General features: G+C 45.0%; 1 protein-coding gene across 1 annotated transcript in view; it reads left to right on the forward strand.

Moving 5' to 3' along the window:
- The first annotated feature begins 843 nt into the window (after positions 1-843).
- ACBD3 (acyl-CoA binding domain containing 3) overlaps positions 844-27,322 on the forward strand; it is a 35,923-nt gene continuing 9,444 nt past the window's right edge. The window contains exons 1-6 of the mRNA XM_030557389.1: positions 844-1,145; positions 18,285-18,426; positions 19,244-19,384; positions 20,764-20,922; positions 24,360-24,534; positions 26,093-26,285. Coding sequence (XP_030413249.1) covers positions 890-1,145; positions 18,285-18,426; positions 19,244-19,384; positions 20,764-20,922; positions 24,360-24,534; positions 26,093-26,285 — 1,066 coding nt within the window. The 5' untranslated portion in view covers positions 844-889. The remainder of the gene's footprint in view (positions 1,146-18,284; positions 18,427-19,243; positions 19,385-20,763; positions 20,923-24,359; positions 24,535-26,092; positions 26,286-27,322) is intronic.

Below are 27,322 nucleotides of genomic sequence, written 5' to 3' on the forward strand. Positions count from 1 at the left end.
AGATAAAATCCTACTCAAAGACAAGGCAGTTTGTACTTTTAATGACATAACAGGTCCAAGTAAATTTTAGGCTTTCTTTAGTCTTTACCTTGACCTAATGTGGGAAAACTACAAATCGCTTTGTCTTCACTAGGACTTCATCTTTAACTAACAGTGAGGTAAGAACACAACTTTTTTTTCCTGACAAGGCCAAAATGAGCAAGGAAACAAACTTATCTAAGAATGCAAATAAGTATTTCCTCTCCTTTGAGTAAAACATGGCAAACCTGACAAGTCCAGTCACAAATTCAGTTCCTTTTACACTGAGGATGTGTTGAAGAATAAGGACTTCAAAGTTTCTTACACCAGACGCTTAGCTTAATTTTTAGAAGGATTAAGTCATGCAGCTGTTGTATAATAAAATATGTATGAAACACAAACACCGTGAATTAAGCACAAAACGTGGCAGATCAAAAACTTGGAAACTACATTTTATTACACTTAGTTAATAGGGTAGTTCAGCTATAAAATTATCACCAGGAGACGCTGGCTCTGATGATGGCATTCCAAATTTGTAAAGCGCAGAGTATACACGTGTCATCTGTACTTGCAAATAAACGGGGTCCCCCCCTCAGCTCAATGCGAGCGCGCGCGGGCAGCTTCTCAGTTCCAGGGTAGAACAGGCAGTAGGGGGTGACAGAGCGCGGACAGAACGTTTGAAAGCTGAGATGAAACGTCATCCGCCTCCACTTCCCCCCAACGTTCTAAACATTTACAGCAGCCCACGCCCCACGGAGGGGGGGGCGGAGCCGTTGGCTGAGGCCGGAAGTTCCGGGTCGGAGGGGACCGGAAGTCGGGACGTGGCCGCCCCGCCCCAGCCGAGCCGAGCCGAGCCGGAGGCTGAGGGAGGATGGCGGCCGCGGTGGTGGCGGCGCTAAGCTCGGAGCGACTCGAGGTCTCCATTGACGGGCTGACCCTGAGCCCCGACTCCGAGGAGCGGCCCGGGGACGCCCCGCCGGGGCAGCCGGATCCCCGGGCGGGGAACGCGGCGGGGTGGAGCCGGCCGGGCCCCGGGCCCCCGGAGGAGGCAGCGGCGCTGAGTCCGGAGCAGCGCTGGGGGTTCGGCCTGGAAGAGCTGTACGGCCTGGCCCTGCGCTTCTTCAAAGGTGACTGACCCCACCCCCGGGCTGCTGTCGAGCCCCGCCGCCTCCGGCCGGGTTTGCCCCCCTCCCCCGCCCCGGGGAGCGGCGAACGAGCTCGCTCCGCGCCCCCACGTGCACTGGAGCCCCCGAGCAGGGCGCACGAGGCGCCGGCCGGGTCCTGGTTGGTGGGAGCGGAGCCGCGGCCGCAGCTTGTCTCGGACTCGGAGCCTTTGCTCACAATTTAGCCCACGGATGATCCGTACTCAGCAGCCTTTGGTGCGGGCCGGTGGGGCACTGAGACAGCGAGGAGCCCAGTGCGCGCTCGGGAGGGGGCGGGCAGCAGCAGCAGCTCACAGGGCCGGGCAGCCGTCTGACTTAGCTTGGGCTTAAAAGAGACTACTGGTAATAGCATCTGTTGAGTGTTTCATTGTAAACCCTCTTTCTAGCATCTCAGGTTACCACTGTAAATATTATAACACTAGAGAAGGAAAGAGGTTACGGTATAGCAGTAAATTTATATTAACAAGGATTGTAACAAGCTTCTAAAATTGAGGCTTTTTTTACTTTGTTTTGTTTCATGTTTAATATGAAATTGTGGCAGCAAATTTATCTCTATATTAGGGACAGAAGCAGTACTGGCTCAAGACAACAGGCACTACTGGCTCATATTTAGCACTCCAGCGCCTGGGGTCATGTATTGTGTTGGAACTTAAGTTTTAATTTTGTTTCTCATCTGCATGATGCAAAGAGAACCTTGAAAATGTGGACTGAGCATCACGATCTCAGTGATGGCTGCTGGAGTTTGCAGACAGCCGAACTATTGGTCTGAGGGCTATGAACTGCCCCATGCATCTCAAAGGCTCACTGCTCTGGGTTCCCTGTAAACATTGTCCCAGGAAATAAAGTATAGCTATGCTACACACTTATCTTCTTGGGTAAGTACTGGGGGACCCTTAATGGCACCTCTGCCTGTCTGGAAGATAGAGATGAGATCCCTGTTGCCATCTTTATTGCTCCCAAGGGCAGAGGTTCTATCTTGGGGAAGGATGTAACTCTGCACAAGTTCTTTATACCATGTTCATCACCATAGTATCTGAGTGCCTTCCAGTAGTGCATTAAGTAATGTGACAAACATCTGTCACATGTTTGTTCTTTCATCCTCTCCCTAGGGGGAGGTGTCTGGAGTGGAGCATTTTGTTTTGTTGTTTTTAATAAAATGTTACTATATGTTAGAGAAGGCAAGGTCAAAGAAGTACTCCTTGCATATCCGGTGGTGAAGTTTGTGGCGGTCCTTAGTTCCTGTGTGAGTTCACAGTCTCATGTTAGCCCCCAAGAAAGCTCTGTCTTCTGGACAGATAAGCTTTAACCTTATTGTACAAGTTCCATTGTGCCAAAGGAATGAAGTTGTTGAATACAGTCTTCATCCTGGAGCTTTATCGCTGATGCCCATGCATCTCTTCTAGGGGCCTGTGTTCTGGGCACCGCATTGCCTTAGGAGCTGGTCTTCACTAGGGACTTACATCAACTTACTAGGTCTCTTAGGGTATGAAAAATCCAAACCCCAAATATGTAGCTATGTTGACCTAACCCCATGTGTAGATAGTGCTAGGTACCTGCAGCCACAGGTGAACCTCTCCCGTCAGTGTAGGTAGTGTCTGCTGAATTGAAGCACTGCTGCAGCTGTAGTGTTTTAAGTGTAGACATACTCTCAGTCTGACCTGGGGAAGGAGATGTAGTTCTGCAGTGTTTTTCTTTTTCTTATTAAAACAATAACAAGTAGAGGCATTTCCTTAATTCTTTAAAATATGAGAGGCAGACAGTTTTTATCTAATTGTAAGTTTGCATGAATTGGGAATCAGGACTCCTGGGTTTTCTATACCTGAGTCTGTCACTGTCACTCTTTGTTGTCTGGGACAAGTCATGTAATCTCTGCCTTATTCCTATCTGATAAAAAGGATATAATACTTAACAGGGTTCTTGTGTGGCTTGTTGAGCACTTTTTAAAGTACTTTGAAACTTGTGTGGAAGATACCTTATCTTTGCCTTTCATTCTTGGCTATGGTTTTATTACTCTGCGTTTCCCCAGGCTATTTAAAAGACATACTGTAAAAACGTACATTGTGAACAAGCTTACGTTTAAATCACCAAATGTAATGCATCAATTTAAAACTATTTGTCAACTTTTCCACTTGTGCTTAAGTTATTTTTTTGAAGAAAGGTAAATCAACATGCTTTAATGGTTATAACTAAATAGAACTTTTGCGCTAGGTTTGATGCATCTTTTGCTACCTAGGATGGTACACTATAAACATATACATTTAAGCAATTATATAGTTCAGTATTGTACATTTTAGTATGTTAGAAAATGGTGAAAGATGATTTACTAGATAATTAACATTTGGCTCATGATTTGTGTCAAGCTGCATTAGGATGGTAACTGCAATTTAATTAAACACACAGAACAGCATATAAAATGTATTTTATTAAACATAACAAGCCCTTGATACAGTACATAGCCTATTGTGCTATATTTATAAAGCTTGACCTCAAAAATTAGATTTTTTTCCCCTCCACCTGATTCTTTGTATAGAAAAGCTGCATTTAAGTCAGTTTTTGATAGAGGCTCCTGGATTCAGCATATTTATTTATTTTATTTAATTTTTTAAAAAGATTATAATAGATTTATGCCTTAACAGCATCTGCATTACATTTGGATTTAATTTTAAACAGGTTTATTTAGAGAAAAAACACTAGAATTTAAATAACAAAAAACTTTGGTTTTTATCCACCCTGTGTTTTACTACTAATGACCTACTGTCTTAAAAGTGATCTCTCTCAGAAAAAGACACTTATTTATGCTCTTAGGTGCTGAATACATTTCTCAGTTTGGACAATGGAAAATTAATTAAGCCAGTATCATTTTTGTGTTTAGTTAGTATCTGGTTTCTTGTGCTGCAGTGTTTTAACTTTCAATATTTTTTAAAAGTGCTTGTTGGCCTTAGGTTTGTAAAAGCTTAGTTTTATAAAGGATAAACTTGGTTCAATCTAAAGTCATGTATTCTTTTCAACCAGCATTCATTGTTTAGTCTGCACTGTGGGATTTTGTTTTTCTTTAAAAAACCAAAACTAAGTCTAGAGAACCACCTCTGTCTAGGCATAGGGATGAACTTCATGACCTGAGGTTCCCCTTCTCCTCCCCCAACCGCTGATGATTTTCATTCGAAGTCCAAATAGTCCCTTCGTCATTACTACTCCTTTTTCTTTGCAAAACATTCACCATAATGTAGCAGTCTGAACATTATCATTTTGTGTATTAGTAATTGGCTACAGAGACTAACGTTCAGGTCAATGATTCAGATATGAAATAGGATAGTGACTATGGAATGACTGAAATGAATTGGTCTCGGTTCCATTCCCAATGGCTTAAGTATCTACATCGTAAAACACATTTTCACATTGGCACCATTTATTGGTAGTCCCAGAAAAGAGGCTAACAAGTAGATGCACAAGCTGTTGCTCCAGGTCAGAATTGAGGCATGCTGGAAGGCTAATGTTAGGAAGGCTATGTTGCTTGCAATCCCTCTACAAAAGCTATACTATGTTGATTTAGAGAAGACTTAGGTGGTTGGTCTAGCAGTTTTCATGAACATTGAACTCTTAGGGAAAACCTCTTCTATCCCTCTCTGAAGACTTGATAAGACGTCGTGGCCCATGTTGCTCACTGTTCAGACACCCAACACAAAGCAGGTAATGGCAACCTTGTGTCATGAATTGCTACTCTTGATGGCACTGATACGGATGTTGGTATGGAGAGGGCATAAGTTGGAATACCAGGGAAGTTGCCACAGGAGACCAAAGAATAAGCAACCCTAGAGAATAGGAAATTACTTATCCAAGTGTTGCTCCTGATTATACATTTCTGGTACATGATTAGCTAACCCTGCAGTCTTTGATTCTTCTTTCCATAAAACTTAATTGTGATCAAAAAGCTCTATGGTACATCTGCACTGCAACTGGAAAGTGTAATTCCCAGCTCAGGCTGACATACTTGTGCTAGCACTGATCATGGTAGTTTGCCAAAAATAGCAATGCGGTCGCAGCAGAAGGGTGGTGGCTGTTTGGCTAGCCACCTAAGCACATACCTAATGTCTCAGACAAGATTGTACTCAGGTGGCTGCCCATATTACTATGATCAGACTGCTGTTTTTAGAGCATTCACTTGATCAGAGCTAGTGTGTTAGGCCAGTTAAAAAGCTGCAACTGATGCAGCTGCGCTGCTGTAACACTTTAATGAAGATGCTCTAAGCTGATGGGGGAGAGCTCTCCTGTCGGCATAGTTAATCCAACTCCCCGAAAGGCGGTAGCCATGTTGATGGTGGGTTAGGTCGGTATAACTAAGTCATTTGGGGGTGTGGATTTTTTAGATCCCTAAGCAATATAGTTATACTAATATAGGTCTGTAATGTAGACTAGAGCTTAGTCTATCTGAGCTGGGAACTGTAGCTCCCTGCTACAATGCAGATGTACCAATTAGGTAACTACACCTCTACCCCAATATAATGCGACCTGATGTAACACGAATTTGGATATAACATGGTAAGGCAGCTCTCTCGGGGGGCAGGGCTGTGCGCTCTGGCAGATCAAAGCAAGTTCAATATAATGTGGTTTCACCTATAATGCGGTAAGATTTTTTTGCTCCTGAGGACAGAGTTATATTGGGGTAGAGGTATACTTATCACCATGATTGCCAAGGTTTTTCATTGTTGTGTGTTTATATAGATCAAAAAACTCTACCTTTATTTGTGATGTGATAGTATGTAACTAAGAGTGGTAAGGATTAAAAAATTAAAGGCAATTTTGTTTACTCTTTACCAAAGAGGGACATTAGGGATGGACTAGATATAATCCCTTTTCCATCTCCCCTGTTACTGGCAAAATTGTTCCCTGCTATTCTACTGTATATTCTGTTTGTCTAATCTACTTTAAAATTTCTCCAGTGTTAGGGCTTCCATCACTTTCATTAGGAGAATATTCCATATTCCTAGGCCAGGTCTCCACTCAAAACCTTTGTCAGTATAGCAGTGTCAGTTATGAGTGTGAGAATTTTGAGACACCTCTATTCTGGCAAAAGCCCTAGCATGGTCACCATTATACTAGCATGAAAATGCTTCTGCCGATGTAGCTTATTTCACTCGCTGAACTCCTGTAAGCCATTGGTTCCCAAAGTGGGATCCTTGGATCTCTGCTGATCCATTGTTGTTATGTGGAGATCTATACTTTGAGCCAGGGCCAAAACGTTCTGGCACTTTTGCTATATGGATGATGCCATTTTATTCTCAAAATGGCATCCTGCACATAGCATGACCTCTCATGCACCACATGAGTGGTGGAAGCATTCCAGTAGTACCGCCATTGCCCATTAAGTAAATTACACCCCCTCACGCCTCTTTGAGGGCTTAGAATTACTTTTCCTGCCACAGATGTCAAGACTCAACACTTCTACAAGATAAGAAAGTAATAACCCATTTAGGGGAAACAAAAATACAGATCAAGTGAAGTAGGGTTTCAGGACTCTATGGTGGATATGGGAACTGAGCCCAGGGAATCCTGAGACCAGTAAACTCAACTGTGTGTGCGCTTTTGCATTTGTCATAATAAACCTAGCTAATATACATAAGTTTCATGTTGTTGTTTTAGGAAATGAAAGGGATCCAGGATATTTAGGTGCCAAAGGGGACCTGGGTGAAAAAAAGTTTGGGAACCACTGATATAAACTGTATCAGCAAAAGACAAAAGCTCTTTTTTGCCAGCGTAAGCTGTACATATGTTAGGAGGGTTTGCCAGTGTAACTGCACCAGCAAACCTTTCTAATGTAGACTTGGCTTTATGGGATGGAAATCTCTCTGCCTGAAATGTCTATCTTTTCCCCCCAATCTTCAGTATACACCAGTCTGTGAGGAAGAGAGTTGTTATCTTTCAGGAAATGATCAGCTGTGCAGCACCATCTATGCATAAAGAAACAATACTCATTTTACTATCAGGAAGCTACAGTGATATCCTAAGGCCTGGTCTGCACTTAAACATTTGATCAACTAGCTGCATTTCTTGGGTGTGAGAAACCCCTTCTGTCACTGTAGAAAGCACAGCTGCAGCCACCGTGATGTAGATGTGGCCCAAATCTGTTTCTTAATGTCTTCTGACCACAGCTGTCTGTTCCCCCTCAAATCATGCTAAAGAAGTTCTGTCTCTTTCTTTAGACACACCCAGAGGCTTCAGGATAAGAAGTATGACCTAGTCTGTTCTGTTACTTGGTATATAGCAGTTGGTTACTAGAAATGGCTGAATTGTCCTGCCAATGAGTTTTGTGGGTACATTCTTGTTCTCTGGAATTTGAAAAGTGTTACCTGCTCTAGCGATCTACAGATGTACCATATATACTTGATCATAGGCTGGTTCGTTTATAAGCCGACTGGCCGAAGATGGATAAGTAAAAATGGAAATTTTTTATGACCCGTTCAAAAACTGACCATATAATTCAGGGATCGGCAAACTTTGGCTCCCGGGCCATCAGGATAAGCTGCTAGCGGGCTGAGACGGTTTGTTTACCTTGAGCGTCCGCATGCATGGAAGTAAACCTAAGTGAACAAAGTATCCCGGCGCACCAGCTGCTTATCCTGATGGACCGGGACAGCAACTGGTGGGGAAATTTGAGACGAGAGGAAGAGAAACTGAGGGTCAGGGGAGTAAAAGACGGTTACTCACCTTTGTAACTGTTCTTCGAGATGTGTTGCTCGTATCCATTCCAGTTAGGTGTGCGCACGCCGCGTGCACGTTTGTCGGAAGATTTTTACCCTAGCAACACTCGGTGGGTTGGCTGGGCGCCCCCTGCAGTGGCGCCGCTATGGCGCCGCATATATACCCCTCCTGACCCGACCGTCCCTCAGTTCCTTCTTGCCGGCTACTCCGACAGTGGGGAAGGAGGGCAGATTTGGCATGGATATGAGCAACACATCTCGAAGAACAACAGTTACGAAGGTGAGTAACCGTCTTTTCTTCTTCAAGTGCTTGCTCATATCCATTCCAGTTAGATGATTCCCAAGCCTTACCTAGGTGGTGGGGTCAGAGTGAGATGTTGTGGAATGTAAGACCATTGAGCCAAAGGCTGCATCGTCTCTGGACTACTGAACCAATGTGTAGTGTGATGCAAAGGTGTGGATGGAAGACCAGGTAGCAGCGCGACATATTTCCTGGATGGGAACATGGGCCAGGAAAGCGGCAGATGAGGCTTGAGCCCGAGTAGAATGGGCGGTGAGATGATCAGCTGAAACGTGAGCTAAGTCATAGCATGTCTGGATAGAGGATGTCACTCAAGATGAAATTCATTGGGAAGAGACCGGCATGCCTTTCATCCGCTCTGCGACAGCTACGAAGAGCTGAGGCGAACGTCGGAAGGGTTTGGTCCTCTCGATATAAAAGGCGAGAGCCCTGCGGACATCCAAAGTATGCAGCTGTTGTTCCCGACGCGACGAGTGCGGCTTCGGGAAAAAGACCAGGAGAAAGATGTCTTGATTAACGTGGAAGGCAGACACCACCTGAGGGAGGAATGCCGGGTGAGGTCGCAGTTGTACCTTGTCCTTGTGGAATACTGTATATGGGGAATCCGCTGTCAAAGTTCAAAGTTCCAAGACTCTTCTAGCCGAGCTGATAGTGACGAGAAAGGCTGTCTTCCAGGAAAGATACAGCAGTGAGCACATGGCTAGAGGCTTGAAGGGGGGACCCATAAGCCTAGCTAACATCAGGTTTAGATCCCAGGTAAGGGTTGAGCGTTTGACTTGAGGGTACAGTCGCTCCAATCCTTTAAGGAACCTGGAAACTATGGGGTGAGAAAAGATTGAGCTGCCACTTTCCCCCAGGTGGAAGGCGGAAATAGTTGCAAGATGCACCATTAAAGAAGAGACTGCCAGGCCCTGCTCTTTGAGGGTCCATAAATAATCTAAGATAATGGGGACAGATACGCGTCCGGGGGTAAAGTTACGCTGAGTGCACCAGTGGGAGAAGCGCTTCCACTTGGTGAGATATGTCGTCCGCTTGGAAGACTTTCTACTTCCCAACAGCACCTGTTGTACCGGTGCGGAACAACGCAATTCAGACTGGCTCAACCAGACAGCAGCCATGCTGTCAGATGAAGGGATTGCAGATCCGGGTGGTGAAGCCTGCCCAAGTCCTGTGTTATGAGGTCCGGCCAGAGTGGCAGGGGAATCAGGTCTGCCACCGAGAGGTCGAGCAACAGGGTGTACCAATGCTGTCTCAGCCGTGCTGGAGCGATCAGGATTAGGTGGGCTCTGTCCCTGCGGAGCTTGAGCAGGACTCTGTGGACAAGTGGAAACGGAGGGAAGGCATAAAAGAGGTGTCCTTTCCACAGAATTAGGAATGCGTCCGAAAGGGAGCCCCGGGGATCGACCTTGCAGGGAGCAGAACACCTGGCATTTCCTGTTCTCTCGGGAGGCAAAGAGGTCTATGTGGGGAAACCCCCACTTCTAGAAGACAGAATGGAGAATGTCCGGACAGATCGACCACTCATGAGAGAAGGAGGATCTGCTCAGTTGATCTCCCAGAGTGTTCCGGGCTCCTGGGAGAAAGGACGCTACCAGGTCTATTGAGTGGGCTATGCAGAAGTCCCATAATTGTATCGCCTCGTGACAAAGGGGGGAGGATCGTGTCCCTCCCTGCTTGTTTATGTAATACATGGCTGTTGTGTTGTCTGTAAACACTGAGACACAACGACCCCATAGATGGCGCTGGAACGTCTGGCATGCCAGGCAGACTGCTCTCAGTTCTTGGACATTTATATGTAACACCAACTCCAGAGGCGACCAAAGGCCTTGAGTGTGAAGGTGTCCTAGGTGAGCAGCCCAGCCGAGAGATGATGCGTCTGTTGTCAGGGACATGGAGGGGTGTTGTGGATGGAACGGTAGACCTGCACACACCAGGGATGGCGTCAGCCACCAGTCGAGGGAGCCTAGGATGTTCGGAGGAATGGTGACCACCATGTCTATGGCGTCCCTGCCTGGGCGGTAGGCTGAGGCGAGCCAAGTTTGAAGGGGGCACTTGCGCAGTCTGGTGTGCTTTGTCACGAATGTGCACGCAGCCATGTGACTGAGGAGGCTGAGGCAAGTGTGAGCTGAGGTTATCGGGAAGTTTTGAAGTCTTTGTATAAGTGATACTATTGCCTGAAAATGGTGTAGTGGTAAACTGGCCGTTGCAAGATTGGAGTCCAGAATGGCCCCGATGAACTCTATTCTTTGTGTAGGCACTAGCGTAGATTTCTCCAGATTGATCATCAGGCCTAGTTGCATGAATAGGTCCCTGACGATGTCCACATGACTGGTGACCTGTTCCTCTGAGGTCCTTCGAATGAGCCAGTCGTTGAGGTATGGGAAGACATGTATTCGACGACGCTGGAGGGAGGCGGCAACTACTGCCATACACTTGGTGAATACCCAAGGGGCTGTAGAGAGGCCAAATGGAAGGACTGTAAACTGAAAGTGTTGATGGTTCACCACAAACCGTAGATACCGTCTGTGCGGAGGATAAACTGCAATGTGGAAATACACATCCTTCATATCAAGAGTGGCGTACCAATCTCCGGGATCCAAGGAAGGGATGATAGTCCCCAGGGATACCATGCGGAACTTGAACTTTTTCATGAACTTGTTCAGTTCTCGCAGGTCTAGGATGGGCCTGAGGCCTTCTTTTGCTTTGGGGATTAGGAAATATCGGGAGTAAAACCCCTTGCCCCTTAATTCCTTCGGTACCTCCTCTATAGCTCCCATTGTAAGGAGCTTCTGTACCTCTTGCAGAAGGAATTGCTCATGAGAGGGGTCCCTGAAGGCAGACAAGGAGGAGGGTCGGGAGGGAGGGGGTGAAATAAACTGGAGGTGGTATCCCAACTCCACCTTGCGCAGGACCCAACGATCCGAGGTTAATTGGGACCACGCAGGGAGGAACGAGGAAAGGCGGTTGTAAAACAGAAAAGGATCCTGGGAGACAATTGGTACACTGCTCTTGGGCGCACTCTCAAAAGTTTGATTTGGGTCCCGTCGGTGGCTTGGTGGGACCAATATTGTTACCCCTTTGAGGTCCAGAATGATGCCTGCGGTTGGCACGACCTCACCTTCTGGCAAATTCTGATCTCGGCCTAGACGGGGGGTAAGGGCGCTGAGGTTGGGTGTGGAAGGACCTTCTTTGAGTCTGTGGCGTATGCATTCCAAGCGAACACATAATCACCCGATTGTCTTTCAGACTCTGTAGCCTAGGGTCCGTCTTCTGTGAGAACAGGCCCTGGCCATCGAATGGTAAGTCTTGTATTGTGTGCTGAAGTTCAGGTGTCAGGCCTGACACCTGAAGCCACGATATACGTCGCATGGCGATTCCAGAGGCGACCGTTCTAGCTGCCGAATCGGTGGCCTCTAGCGAGGCCTGTAGAGAGGTCCGCGCCACTTTCTTTCCTTCCTCCAATAGTGCCGTAAATTCCTGGCGGGAGTCTTGCGGTACCAGCTCTGTGAATTTCCCTACCGCCTCCCAGGTGTTGTAATTGTACCTACTAAGCAGGGCTTGTTGATTCGCTACCCTGAGTTGGAGGACTCCCGCTGAATAGATTTTACGACCCAACAAATCCATTCGCCTAGCCTCCTTTGATTTTGGGGCAGAGGCTTGCTGGCCATGACGCTCCCATTCATTGACAGACTGTGCAACCAATGAGCAGGGAGGAGGGTGTACATATAAGTACTCGTATCCCTTGGAGGGTACCATGTATTTCCGTCCAACAACTCTGGCTGTGGGCAGGATAGATGCTGGGGATTGCCAGATGGTATCTGCCTTAGCTTGGATCGAACGAATGAACGGTAAGGCCACTCAGGTTGGTGCCTCCGCTGATAGTATATCTATCATCGGGTCCTCAACCTCTGGAACCTCCTCTATCAGCAAGTTGATATTCTGGGTGACACTGATGGCTGGTGCCGAGGGGCCTTCGCACCCCCCATGTGCTCTGGTGCAGAAGAGGCACTTCTCCCTGGTGCAGTGGTCGGTGCCGAAGGTGGAGGAGTGAGAGCTGCCTCCATCAGGAGCTGCTTGAGACGAAAGTCCCGCTCCTTTTTCATCCGGGGCTTGAAGGCCTTGCAGATGCGGCACTTGTCTGCGAGATGGGATTCGCCCAAACACTTGAGGCAGGAGTCGTGAGGGTCTCCTGTGGGCATCGGCCTATGACAGGCCGAGCACAGTTTGAAGCCCGGTGAACCGGGCATGGACCCCGGTACCAGGTGAGGGGAAGGGGCTAATCCCCGATCCCTCCTAAGTATATACAAGAACTACTTAAAAGGACTAATAAAACTAACTAGAACTATAGAAAATTGAACTATATACACAATAACGATTAGAAACGAGCAAATAGCTAGGGAGGTGGAGATCAGCTAAGTCGCACTCCACTGTTCCAACGACCGACACGAGCGGTAAGAAGGAACTGAGGGACGGTCAGGTCGGCAGAGGTATATATCCGGCGCCATAGCAGCTCCACTCCAGGGGGTGCCCAGCCAACCCATTGAGTGTTGGCTGGGGTAAATATCTTCCGACGAAGTGCACGCAGCGCACGCGCATCTAACTGGAATGGATATGAGCAAGCACTCGAAGAAACCCCTGTGACCACCTCCCACATGACTCCACCCCTAGCCTGGGACCCCACACTCTCTCCCCATCCCATCCCTTCCCACCTTAGCTGGGGAACACCAGGGGCGGTGCCCGGTGGCGTTGCAGCAGCCTGCTCAAGTGGGCGGGGCCAGGCGGTGCAGTGGCAGACTGCCAGCCACAGACCTGCAGCTGCTTCGGAGTCTGGGGGGAGAGCAGCGTGTCCAGAAGCGGAGAGACTCTGACTCTGCCTGTTCCCTTCTGTCTCTGTGGGCTGTGCTGCTTCCCTTGCCCCCTCTGTTGCGGGGAGGGGCTGTGTCCCACCTCTCCCTCTCTATACCCATTCATAAACCAACCTCCTTCTCTGGTGCTTCCCTTTTTTACTAAAAAAAAATTCGGCTTATGAACAAATATATACGGTAAGTGGAATGGTGCTCAGCCTTGCTGATAACCTTGATTAACTTTCTCTAACTGGGATTTTTATTTCTGCTTTTCTTGCCTCCTCAACATATTCTGGAAGGGTGAGTGCTAATAACTGTACATAGATTAGACAGTAATTAGGTTTTAAGTCATTCTTGTAATATTGTGGCTTGTCACTTCCAAAAAACACCAACTGAAAAACATATTTTTGAGGCAGTTCTAACAACTCAAAATTAACTGTGTCCCATGGGACTCCTTCCCATAGAATGGATGGAGTAATTGAATAGAAGCCTGAGAGGGAATGTTATGAGTATCTTGTGCAGTGTTTCTCGGTGAAGAATTTTCAATATTTAAAGTTATAAAATGAAAAGCAATGGTCAGTCGTGATATTTAGCTATATATTAACAATACGCCAATACTCCTTTCTTTAAGCATATTTCATTGCATTCTTTCTTGAGTCTTAATTTGCCAGCATATATTCCATTTTAGATATACTACTTGACAATAATGAAACAGTAAATTAAATTTTCTGTGATTATAAGGGAGACAGTTGTTTCTGTGTGTGTTGCATCTTCAACTGCTTTCCATTTTTAGCTCATTTGAATGGTTTAATCTTTCTCTTAGTTATGCCATACTTGCAGACTAATATTAAACAGTCTTGCATGCATTGTTAATAGGCCTGGCTTTAACTTTAGCCTAGAGCAGGGGTAGGCAACCTATGGCACGCGAGCTGATTTTCAGCGGCCTCACACTGCCAAGGTCCTGGCCACCAGTCCGGGAGCCTCTGCATTTTAGTTTAACTTAAAATGAAGTTTCTTAAACATTTTAAAAACCTTATTTACTTTATATACAACAATAGTTTAGTTATAGACTTTTAGAAAGAGACCTTCTAAAAATGTTAACGTATTACCGGCACATGAAACCTTAAATTAGAGTGAATAAATGAAGACTCGGCACACCGCTTCTGAAAGGTTGCCAACTCCTGGCCTAGAGACTAACCTGTTTGAAGAGTTGTCTCAATGGACAACTCATTGAGTGTTCAGTGGATCTCTAGGGTGTTATCACTTAATCAAGATGCTAACACAATAAAGAAAAGCTGTATGGAGGATTGAATGGCTAGGGGATTGATAATGGCCAGTTACACAGAGCTTTTACATCTTAAACATCAGTTAAGTCAAGCCTACATTGTTAGTGACTGAAAGTCACTCGGTCTGGCGTTTGAGTGGTCTGAGTAATTGTTGGGTCTCTGTTCAGTCTGTAGTGGACAGGGGTAGATAAAGATGACCATATCCTTCTGCCATCGGAGTAGTTTTCCTAGGTCATAGTTGAGGTATATCAATGGAAATGGATGGGGAAGCTTGTAGTGTTGCTGACTTCGGTATGTATCTTCTCTGGATAAATAGGGGAACAAATTGTCCAGTGTTGGTCTGGAACCACTCACAAGCACTAAATATATATTGAAACAAAAGTTTAATTTTACCATGTAGAGCTGTCCAGTAATTATATTCAGGGCTGTCAAAGGTTTGTGACTCATGGATGCTTGACAAACCTGGCACTGAAGAGCCTATTTGGCAAGACTCAGAGGACTGTAGCTCTTTCCATGCACACTGGTGCAGACAGTTTCAGCTGCTCAATTTCATCATCTGATACAGTTTAACTGCTAAGGTTCTAAGGTCTTGTCTACACTGTAGAGTTTTGTCGACAAAAGTTATGTCGCTTTAATTAAAGTGCTCCTTGTATCTGCAGAGTGCATCCACACTATGCTCCTTGCGTCGGTAGAGTGTGTCGACGCAGAGAGAAGTGCACTGTGGGTAGCTATCGCACTGTGCAAATGGCTGCAGGGTGCTTTTGGAAGGGTTTGCAATGCCTCATGGGGCAGGTACAGCATCATGTGTTGCAGTTTCTCAATCCCATTGTTCCTTGGGCATCCTACTAGATTGCCAGCTGCTTTTCAACTGAAGTGTATGTGGGGGGAGGGAGTGTGTGACAGGGAGCATGTGTGTTGTGGGAGTGTATATGTGAGAGAGACAGTTTGTGTGTCCATTGGGGGAGAGTGTCAGCATGCTGTCTCTAAGTTCAGACAGCAGCCTGAACTACCAAACTTGGGGGAGGGGAATACCCTCCCATATCAGCCCTCCTTGCACAGCAGAACAGTCTCTCCTCCCCACACCCTGCAGCAGCAGCCTGCTCTGCCTGCCTGCCAATTCCACATTAAAGGTTCTGTGATTCCCTCTGAATTCTCCCACAGCCTTCTCAGCAGCTCTGTGAGTTCTCCAGGCTGAGGAATGTCAACACTTTCTGAAGCTTTGAAAGGGTAGGAGTACATGCCTGAAGGATAGCAGAGTTCAAAACCATGAGCAGAGCAGTCACAGTGGGCATTGTGGGATACTGGGGGAGGCCAGTTATGTCTACTAATGTAATGAACGGCAGCGTCTACACTGGCACTTTGACAATACTTTTGTGCAAGAAGTGCTATGTCTCTTGTTAAAGTGGTTTTATTTTGTCACCAAAAGTGGGATTGCAGTGTGTACGCCTCCACTGTTTTACCTTTTGCCAACAAAACTCTGCAGTATATACAAGGCCTAAGTGTGATGGGTGGTTAGAGCTTGGAGCACACACGATTAAAACAAGAAACAGCTAGCATGTAATCTAGAAGCTCAGATTCTCTTGACTGACTCAGAAGAATATCATTTGCTAGGTACTTCCATTTATATTATGAACGAGCCACTGAATATTCTCCTCCCCCCCATCCTCTTAATCTCTCAGTGGAAAGTTGTCTGATCTTTTTTTTCATTTAGCTTTTTATTTCTTTCTCCTTTGGGGAACTTTCTTTGTCAATACAGATTTCAGCTTCACTTCATATTTGGAGTTTGGTCATCAGAGGGCTTATCTACATTGGGAAAATGTAGTTCTGTAATTCTCGACTCCTTTTAGAAATAGGCTTTATTAACCGTGCTCTGAGCTGGGCTCAGATACTAATTCTAAGGGCAGTGTTAAACAATATATGGTAAAAACGCCCACAATCTGTCTATGCTACAGCATCCAACAATGAAGAGTTACAGGTACACAGTTGCCCATTATTAGATTTGCCCATGTGGTTTAGTGGTCTGAAAGTGTACTTTGCATATAAACCTAGACATAATGTTAACTTAGTGCCCTTGTCCTTATCATGACTAAGGACAGTCATCTCCATTTAGATTAGCTTGGATTTTCTGATAATCGTTGTATGTAAATAGCATTTTCAACCTGAGTATTCACACTAGAAACCTGTTTTTAAGAATCAAATTTACTTTATCTATTTTAACATTCAAATACTTGCAATAAAGTGCTCACAAATGATCCATGGACCAAGAGCTATTTTCAGAAATTATCTGGTGGATAATTACAATTAAATTCATATAGCTGGACATAACATTTAACTTCTCTTTTTCCTACAGTGTTGCCTATCACAGTGGTATATCAGCCATGGTTCTCATTTGTTTATTTAAGAAAAAAATTCACGGTAACTGAACTGATTTGAAACTGTGGGCGTGTTTACACTAAATCAACTTAGGTTAGGTCGCCTTACAGCAGGGGAAGGCAAACTATGGCCCGCGGGCCAGATCCAGACAGTCAGCATTTCAGTCTGGCCTGTGGGATTGCCAGGCTCCCAGAAGCAGCCAGCATCACGTCCCTGTAGCCCTGGGGGGTGGGGGCAGAGGACTCTGTTCGCTGCCCTTGCCTGCAGGCACTGCCCTCTGCAACTCCCATTGGCCGAGAACGTGGAACTGCGGTCAATGGAAGCTTTGGGGGTGGTACCCGCAGGTGAGGGCTCTGTGCGGCAGAGCCACCTGCCCCACCCCACCCCCAGAAGCCACTGCCAGACATGCTGGCCACTTCTAGGAGCAGCGCGAGACCAGGGCAGGCAGGGAGCCTGCCTTAGCCCACCTGTGCGCCGCTGCCACCCCGGATTGCTAGAGGAAAGCGGTGCCAGTCTGGAGCCTGCACCCTGAACCCCTCCAACCCAAACCCCAGCTTCCTTCCCTCAGCCCCTAACCCCCCTGCCACATCTGTCCTGCACCCCAAGCCGCTGACCTGAGCCCCCTCCTGCACTCCAGCCCCCTGCCACACTCCTTCTGCACCCTAACCCCCTGCCCTGAGCCCCCTGCCTTGAGCCCCTTCCTTCACCTCTTGCTCTGAGTCCCTTCCTGCACACCACACCCCATGCTCCCCCCTGCCTCCCAACCCCCTGCCCCAGCCCTACATTCATGACCCTGCATACAATTTCCCCATCCAGCTGTTGCCCTTGGACCAAAAAGCTTGCCTACCCCTGACTTACAACCACTGCAGTAATTACTGTGGTGACTGATGTCTGCAGTACCCTCCTTCTGTCAGTGGTATGTGTCCTCACCAAGAGTGCTTCCACTGACTAAAGAGGGCCAGTGTGGGAGGCTTAGAGCCAGGGCCCCATGCAGCTCCCCACCAGGAGCTCAGCTTCCTCCCAGCCGGGAGATGGGAGAAGTCACCTGGAGTCCAGTCAGCTGCCATGCTCCTGGTGCAGAAGAGGCACTAAGACACACAGAACAGTGTTTAAAACTCTGTGGAATGTAAAATAAAAATCATAGTTCTTTTATACAGAAACCCATCCCCATGCCATTATAGGGGACTTGGGAAGCATGCTTGTGAAAAATTCACAATAAGAAGCCTCCTAAATATTTGAATAGTATAGATCCAATTGATTCAGTGTTGGTCTATGTAACTTAAATATTTAGATGTTAATTACCATATTTTTTGCTAAAGATGCAATCTAGGATACATTATTTAAAACGCTTTATAATTTTGTTGCAATAACTACAGCTGAATATTTTTATTCTGGACAAATTTGCTTAATTTTGACCAAATAATAGGACTTATGACTTGTATTTAACAAGTCAAGGGGCAGATAATTTCCTGTGGGGCAAAAAATTGAGAACACTTAAGGGATAGGTTACCCTATCAGTTCTGTGAGACTTTCATACTGGTTGGTGTAAGTTTATCTCTTAATAAATAAATTTTAATTCCAAATTGTTCTATTTGCTTTGGCAGAGAAAGATGGCAAAGCCTTTCATCCAACATACGAAGAAAAACTTAAACTTGTGGCACTACACAAGCAGGTTCTGTTGGGACCCTACAATCCGGACACTTGCCCTGAAGTTGGATTCTTTGATGTGCTGGGAAATGATAGGAGGTAGTTTGTCTCTTTCATTGGCCTATACTTCAAACAGATAGGAAGAGAAATGCAGTTAACATAATCTTGGTTCAACAGTAGCAAAACAAATAAATTGTATTGTCTGGAAATGTAAATAAATTGGTGGAAGGGGGAGTTCTTCAGATACATGCACCTGACATCTGAGTTACTAGACAAATGTAAGAATAGAATTGTTTAGACTTGAAACCCAGGAATGCTCAGCATCCTCTAATTCTTCATGAATCTAATGAGATTTTGGGGCATTAACTAATCAAAATAGTGACATGGCATAACAGAAATGGCTTAGATAAATTGTATAGATCTAGCCAATTGAAGATAATCAGTCATAACATAGAACAGAAGCAAGAGGGGGATAATACATCAAATGCCTGTTTCCAGTTTATCTGAATTTTGGAATTTTCAAAGTATGATGTGAAGTTATAGTTAGGTTTAATGTTGTGCGTTAGAGACTTGCTTGCAATATTTTAACAAAATCCCTTCATAAATGTTACATCATTTTAAAAAAAAGGGATGAGCAGAAAAAAACCTTGCAGGATAGGGAGGAAAAACAGCTATGAAGTCTTCCGGTTGAAATGTCGTCAATTGTAAGAAGAAAAACTCTGTTTTCTCCAGTTAGTATGAGATAGACACACTTGGTCCCAAGTCTCTTGTGCACCATAGCTTAAAACGTGACTAATTTCAGCCTTGGTTCCTTTTGTGTTTATTGGATTGGGAATTGACTACTAGCTTGAGAAGATGGTTATATGTTCTCCTAACATTTTATGCTCTTAGGCGTATTATTTTTTGTTTCTCCCAGGAAAGAATGGGCAGCCCTTGGAAACATGTCAAAACAGGAAGCCATGGCAGAATTTGTACAGCTCCTTAATAGGTGTTGTCATCTCTTTTCAACATATGTCACCTCCCATAAAATAGAGAAAGAAGAACAAGAAAAGAAAAGGTGAAGTTGTGTTTTTGGGGGGGTTTTTTGTGTGGAAGGGAGCTGTCTTCCTCTGTGTGCAGGCAAAGCTACAGCTAGCTTCAGTTGCAGGCCCTTAGCTTTGTCAGTGATCGACTCCCAAATTGCCTTATACCATTCACACTCCTTAACCCTTTTTACCATTTCAGTGATAAGTGAGTATTTGAAGGAAGGAGGTAAGAAAACTAAACCTCTTTAGAGTGCCTTAAGAGTGCCTGGCTATTTCTACTGACATTTGTAATATCTTTGTGAGGAACTGAGTCTGTCTAAAAATAACTTTTCAACTCTGACACACTGAACAACTAGAATATAAAATAATGAGCAAATGCCTAAAATCTCCTATCCTACCATTCTCCAGTGGGCATGGGTGGCAGCTGAAATCCCTCTTTGGGGAGGCTAGTCCCCCGGGCCCATCCCTACCTTGCTCTTTACACACGCACGCACGCACGCACGCCAGGGGATCCCAGGCTGGCCTGAGCCCCACCCTGGACTGTTGGCCTAGGTGTCTGCCTCCTACGGTGGCCAGATGTCCCGATTTTTATAGGGAAAGTCCCGATTTTTTGTATCCTTTTTTTATATAGGCTTCTATTATCCCCCACCCCCTGTCCCAGTTTTTCACACTTGCTGACTGGTCACCCTACTGCCTCCACCCCTCCCCAGCTGCCAGCTTCCAGGGAGAGGTTGGTGGCGAGGAGGTTATGCAGCATCGTGTGGTTTTGCGAGGGATGAGGGTGGAGGTGAGGAGGGATGCAGCAGGTGGGGGAGGTAGTGTAGGGGAGGAGAGGAGGGACAGACTCACCTAGTCAGTGGGGTCTCCGGGGGGGGGGAGGGCGGAGCAGGGAGTGGAAGAGGCAGAGCGCAGCAGGGCCTCCCGACCTATTGGACAGCAGGTTTATACAGCAGCTCGTGTGTTGTTAAATAGACTCTGCAGTAGTTTCTAAGTCGTTGGCAAACATAGGGGAGGGAGGAGTGGTTGTGGCTGAGCTCAAGTTTCCTGCCATTTAGCTTCAAGTTCTACCATACTTTTGTCAGCAAACTAACTTAGTGGGTTAGAGTGATCATCAAATTATGATTCTGAATTTTATCTGTGGCAAATCCGGTGACAGCTGAGTAAAGCTCAGACAATAGTCTTTCTTCTCCATATCTTCAGAAGGATGTTACGCCTGTCAGGTTAGAGGGGATGGGGCAATGTGTGAAACACTGAATGCCTTATCATGTATATGAAAAGGAACACTAAGCCACGTATCCCAGTGAGGGTCATGTAGACATAATATTTGACTTTCCCGCAGATGACAAAATGGTAAAAGTAACTAAATTTAGGATTGTGGAGATGCTGAAGTGTCATTGAATGGATGTCACAGGAGGGAAGAGGAGGAACAGAGGCATCGTGAAGAGGAAGAGCGAGAGCGTTTACAAAAGGAAGAAGAGAGACGTAGACGAGAGGAGGAAGAAAGACTGAGACGGGAAGAAGAAGAGAGGCGGCGAATAGAGGAGGAAAGGCTCCGGATGGAACAGCAGAAGTAAGTTGTTGGAATAGACAAAATTTAAGAAAATTGCTATCCATGCTATTGGAATAGTTGCCTTTCATTCTGTGCTTGCTTTGGAATAGTTATACCATAAACAAATACCAAAAGTTTTGGTCAGGAGCAGTCTGTGTGTGGATCAGATATGGCATATGGAGTTCTACAATGAGAACTGCAGCTACACATCTTACAGAGGTGCAGATCCCAGCGGGCAGTGCTGCATTTTGAGCAAAATCACTGTTTAGTTTGCCTTAAAAAGAAGATTTGGATTATTAAGCATTTAACCCAATGGTAGATGCCTTGCCCTCTTCATTTGACATGATTGCATCAGTGGCTCTACAGAGCGAGTGAAGGGAGGAAGCAGCTGTGAAGAAGGGTGATTCATTCTGGGCTCTGTAGTTTCAGGGGCTGCATTTTTATGCAAATTTGCAGCGCTCTGGTTCTTGGCAAGTTGCTAATGCTACCAACAGTTGAGGAAAGTTTGAGTGTCCCTATGAGAAGGTTCTTGAATTGTGATTTGAAGCCCTGTCTATACTGAGTATTGAACCCAAGTTGTTAACTTTGAAGAGAGTTGTACAGGTCTCTCGCAACTTATGCGCATTTAACGTGCGATTTCAACTTATGCTGAAAGACCTGGAGTCCCGGAGGGGGTGTGGCTGGGAGTCCCGGGGCCTTTAAATCACTTTAAATCACTCGAGGGCTCCCAGCTGCAGAGGTGGCTGGTGTAGCCCCTGGTGTGAATTAAAGGGCCCGAGGCTCCAGCCACCGTGGAGCTTCAGGACCTTTTAAACCCCCCCCCGTCCCCGTCCCCGTCCCGCCGCTGGAGCTGTGGGCAGGATTTAAAGGGCTACTCCAGGCTCCCTACCAGAGTGGGAAGCCTGATGGAGCCCTTTAAATCCTGCCTGCAGCTCCGGCGGCGGGACAGGCAGGGGTGGGGGCATTTAAAAGGCTTGGGGGTTCTGACTATATGTGGTTTTTGCTTTACGTGATAACCGTGGAACAGAACCCCCGCCTGAGATGCGACAGACCTGTATAATCATGTTTCTCAATTTCAGTTCTGTGCGTACGTGCACCAAAATTTTCAAACCTTGTTGCCTAAAATGGCTGGATTTTCAGAGGTGCTGTGTCTGCAACTCCCATTTACTTGCATGGAATTTGTCTGCTCAGTACCTCTAAAAATCAGACCACTAAAGAGCTGAAACTTTGTGCCCAAGATTAAAATTTGGTCAAATTCTATGATGTAAAGATTTAACTTTTTTTAAAAACCCAATATATTTCATTGTATTTAGCAGCACAAACACATCAAAATCCTGAGAACATGGGATCCATCTATCATATACTCAGGGCATAAGAGAATACTAGTTAATTAAAACTCCTTTCCCTCTCTTTGATTAAAAATGTCTAATTTCGTCATGCCTCCGTGTTCTGTACAAGGTTCAATGTTTAATATATTTATGACTTGGAAAGGGGAGTGAGTAGTGAGGTAGTAAAATTTGCAGATGTCAGTTATATAGGTTAGTCAGGTCCAGAGCAGACTGAGAGGAACTTCAGAAAGATCAAAAAAGCTAGGTGAATGGGCAACATGACAAACAATATTCAGTTTCCATAAATGCAAAGTAGTACACATTTCAGAGAGAATTTTTCAAGGCCAGGTCTACGCTACAGGCCTATGTCGATATAAGTACATCGCTCAGCAGTGTGAAAAATCCACACCCTGAGTGACAGTTATACTGACTGTAATTCCTATGTGTAGACAACACTATGTTGATAGGAGAGCTTCTCCCATAGACATAGCTATCTTCTCTTAGGAAGGTGGATTAACTATGGTGATGGGAGAGCATCTTCAGTTAAGCACTACAGCTTCGCAGCTACACCAATCCAGTGTTTTCAGTGTGGACCTGCCATGACACTTTACAGGGTTCTAAAGTAACTGTTAACCGCTGTATATGAAGACCTCTGCTCCCTGTGCAGCTGTGGTCAAAAAGCAAACGAGATGTTGGGATGCACGAGGAATGGGGTGGTGAATAATAAAGAATATTATTATGCCTTTGTATAAGTCAGTGATACAGCCTCATCGCGTATGCTATGGGCAGTACTGGGCACCTCTTTCAAAAAGGATAGTCTAGAAGTAGGAGGATTTAGAGAATGGTGATGAGAATGATCAAAGGCCTGGAAAAATCTTTTGTATGAAGAGACTGAGAAAACTGGGATTGCTCATCTTACAAAGGAGGCAAATAAGAGGGAACATCATAAAAGTGTGTAAAATGATACAGAGAATGTAGATCAGGAGTTTGTTCTCCCTGTCTCATAACCCAAGAATAAGATGACTTTCAGTAAAATGTAAAGTGGGAAAATCAAAACCAGTAAAAGGAGATATTTGGTTACATACCATGTAATTAAACTGTGGAACTCATGGCTTCAGGAAGTTGATGCAAATAATTTTAAGGGGGCGGGGAAAAGGGATTGAATACATATATTGATATCAAGAATATCCAGAGGTGTCAAACATTTTGTGGAAGAGATATTAACCTCATCCTTCAGGGTTTAAGCCAGTCTGTAACTATTAGAGATCAGGATGAGACCTAATGGGTTGGGGCAAATTATCCCATGTCTGCCTACTGCGAGGTTCTTTCACCTTTCTCTTGATGCATCTGGTGCTGGCCACAGTTGGAGACAGGATATTGGACTAAATGGACCATGTGTCTGATCAAATTCCTATTTAATTCCTGTAGAAAAGGAAGAAAGTACAAATCCACTCAGAACTAACCCATGTAATAATCCTAAAGTGTTACAAATTAAACCTGCTATTGTCTCAGTGTTCCATCTTACAATGTTCTCTGTCCTCCCCTGAATCTGGCCAGTCAGTTATACTTTCCCTATCAGGTTGAGTACAGGTTGTCCAGGGAATTTGAGGCAGATCTAGTATCACAATGTATATTCTCCTTTTGTACAGAACTCTTGTCTTCACCACAAAGCATTGACATAGGACTACTTTGGCACTCTGTCCTTGATGCCTTCTGTGTTGGAGGACTATTAGGATTGTGTATGTTTACTTGAAGACCAAACCCTTTTTTCTGGCCTCAAAATCTGAAAAATGCAATATTCTGGCTTTTTAGCGCTTCCTTCTGGTTTATCAGACTTCAAATGGTGACTCATGGTGTGCCTTGCAAGGCAGCTCTTGATTTAACACTTTAAATGGGGTTTTCAAGCAGTCAGTAGAAACTAACAAGCTGGCCTCTTGCTAATACTTTTCTCAACTGGCATATTTTAGATGGGAGAAATCTCAGTTGCATTATTTCCTAGCTTTGTCCCATCTGTATTAATTAGTTGGCACAAGGAATTGAGTTCACTGTGTTTGAGGCCAGTTAAAAATAGTGAACTTGCTGATACCTCCAGCCATTTGTAATCTTTATACTCTGCTCCCGACAATTTAGGCAACAAATAATGGCAGCACTGAACTCCCAGACTGCTGTTCAGTTCCAGCAATATGCAGCCCAGCAGTATCCAGGCAACTATGAACAGCAGCAGATCCTAATTCGCCAGCTTCAAGAACAGCACTATCAACAGTACATGCAACAGCTGTATCAAGTCCAGCTTGCACAGCAACAGGTATAGTAGAATATTTGAGAGATACAGGGTCATTGGTATCCCTGATCCAACCTTTCTATCAGAGGTGCTAATGCACTTTTGTTATCCTGGGTCAAAGAGGTAGTGACTCTGAAAGTTTAAAAAGTGGCGTTTGGTTGGCTGACACTGTATCCGATTCAAATACCGGAGCTTCTTTGTTAATCTCTTCCTGTAGTTTTCTACAACAGCCATTGACTAAGAATATTCTAAGTAGACAGTTTAGCCTTTGACTTGTCTGAAGTGACTTTGCCAATCACTTAACCCTTGTTAGAGTTCTTGGAAGTCAAATGTTAAGCACTCTGCAATAATGTGTGTACTTCAATAGTTTAATGTGCCCGTATCAATGTTATCTGGGCTCAGAGGGCAACAAATATACATTAAAATGCAGAAATTCTGGAAATGTAAGACATTAATTCAGACCCATTCATAGGAAAGTCTTTTAAGGAATTAGAAGTCAGATCACATCTGTTGCTAGCCATCTCTTGTTTTTCTTTGCTTTTCATAAAGGCTGGTACCATATAAATCTGATCCCTTGATGAGCATAAATATAAATACATCTGCTCTTCCCACCAATTCTATAATTGGTTGGGTTTCCAATTTTTCTTCAGGAATTAAACCTTCCTTGCTACATCCAAAAGACTTCCCCACTGGCTAATTCCAAATGTAACTATAAATTATTATATGGTACAATTCTCCCTCTCTTTCGGTGAATTAAATCATTTGCAAAGGGTCCACACACAATCTATGTAGCACTTACGTCCCATTGAGACCTTTTTTGAAGCTGGTAAAGTGCTTAGGCTTTGTTCTGTGTGCAAAGCATCCTCAGTCTGTGCCTTGGAATGCCATTTTTCTGGCTTGCATTCCATAGCTGCTGTCTGCTTTAGTTCTGTGGGCTTCTTTTGCTCTTAGTCTCAAATTCACACAGATTTGATATTGTAAACCCATAAACTGGCAGGGGATTTAATATGGCCCTCAAGTACTACTTTTGCTTTTAAAAAGTTGACTAGATTTCAAAAGAGACCCTTTCAACCGGCTAAATATTAAAGGCCAGTAAATGTGATAAATTCTGTGTGCGCCTTTTCTAAAAATAATTTTTTTGGTGAGCAGAATTACTATAGTGATTACTAAAAAGAACAGGAGTACTTGTGGCACCTTACAGACTAACACTTTATTTTGAGCACAAGCTTTTGTGGACTAAAGCCCACTTCATCATTTCTCCAATTAGGTGTGAAAACAAATTACCACTAGCTGCCTCCAGTCAATTTGAAAATGGTCAGTGTTTTCAATTGAAACCTTTTTTCAGCATCTGGATCCAAATAGCCTGACTCCATGTAACTCTCTGATTGCAATGGGAGCTGTGTATGCTCGGCACATCTAAAAATCAGGCCACTTGATGTAAATGCTTAATTTTAGGTCTCCAGATTGGAAAAATGTTGGTCTACATTCTGAAATGTTAATTGGTTAAGATGTTTTGATAGTGAAGGAAAAACTCCCAAGATGACTACTTTGTTTTTACTGAGCTTAGTGTCTCTAACTGTAGGCAGCCTTACAAAACCAGCAGGAGGCAGCAGCAGCAGCAGCAGGGGCTTCTATGACTACCATGCCAAAGGTGAATGCAGCTGCCTCAGGAGAAAGCCCATCTATTAACGGACAAGCCAATGCTAATACAGACAGCCCGGAAAAAGAGTTGGAGCCAGATGCGTTGGAAGAAGCACTAGAGAATGGACCAAAAGGTATGACTAAAACTAGATTCCTTAATTTAAACAAGAAACCAGAGACTTTTGTTAGAGCCTAGTTCTTTAAGTGTTGGTCCCTATGTGTATTCCCCTGTGGGTACACATGTGCTTTGTGCACCTGAAGTTGGAGAATTTCCTGTAAGCAGCATCCATTGGTCTGCACGTGCACCCTTGCTCTCCTTGTGTCTCAAACTGAGGGTATAAAAGGCAGAGCAGACCAACCGCCTCTCCAGTTCCTTCTTGCCACTGTATAGCCTGGGTCAGAACCTCCCGGGTCCAGAGCTGCTGCTTTGTCATTATTCTTCGATCTGTAAATATTTCAAGTTTGCCTTCAGTGAATTTTGTACATAGTTTTTAATACTTTTAGAAAGTTTATACTTTAAGAGTGTTTCTAGTTTGATATGTTCCCTGCCTTGGGGAAACTTCCCATATATCCCATTACAGATATTGGACTATTCCCAAAACTCTGGGCTTCAAACACTGTTTCCTGACCATCATGCTGCCTTTACTGCCTTGGCGAGGCACCCATCTTGGCTAGGTGCAATATCTGCCTGCGTCTCTATCTGTACATGTGAGGCGTAGGAGCTCTGCTTAGAAGGCACCTCACAGAGAAGGCCACAATACATCCCACAATGAGGTCTGATGCTGGTGTTAGGGGATCCATTGTCAGCAGGCAGGAAATGCTCTCACAAGCCTGAGAGCCGGTCTTCCTCTAACTGTGCTTCAGATGACCAATGCATCTCTGCTTAAATTGAGATTGGAGACCGTTTCTTGATCTTTACAGTCTCCACCACTTTTTTCATAAACTGATATTTCACATGGTCACATTGGCATCAATAATCTCATTCCTGGAAAAGGACATTTGGTTTACAGCTCTTGATGTGAATGTTCACCCAACCACAGGCAGTTTCTCAGATTTGTGGTGGGTCCCAACCATTTCCAATATAGGGTGCTCCTATTCAGCCTGCCTGCACCTCAAGGTATTTACCAAAGTCAGCTGGAATGTCCTCACCGTCTTCTCTTATCTCAGTTAT

This window comes from Gopherus evgoodei, chromosome 3, assembly GCF_007399415.2.
Source record: "Gopherus evgoodei ecotype Sinaloan lineage chromosome 3, rGopEvg1_v1.p, whole genome shotgun sequence".
NCBI classification, from domain to species: domain Eukaryota; kingdom Metazoa; phylum Chordata; order Testudines; family Testudinidae; genus Gopherus; species Gopherus evgoodei.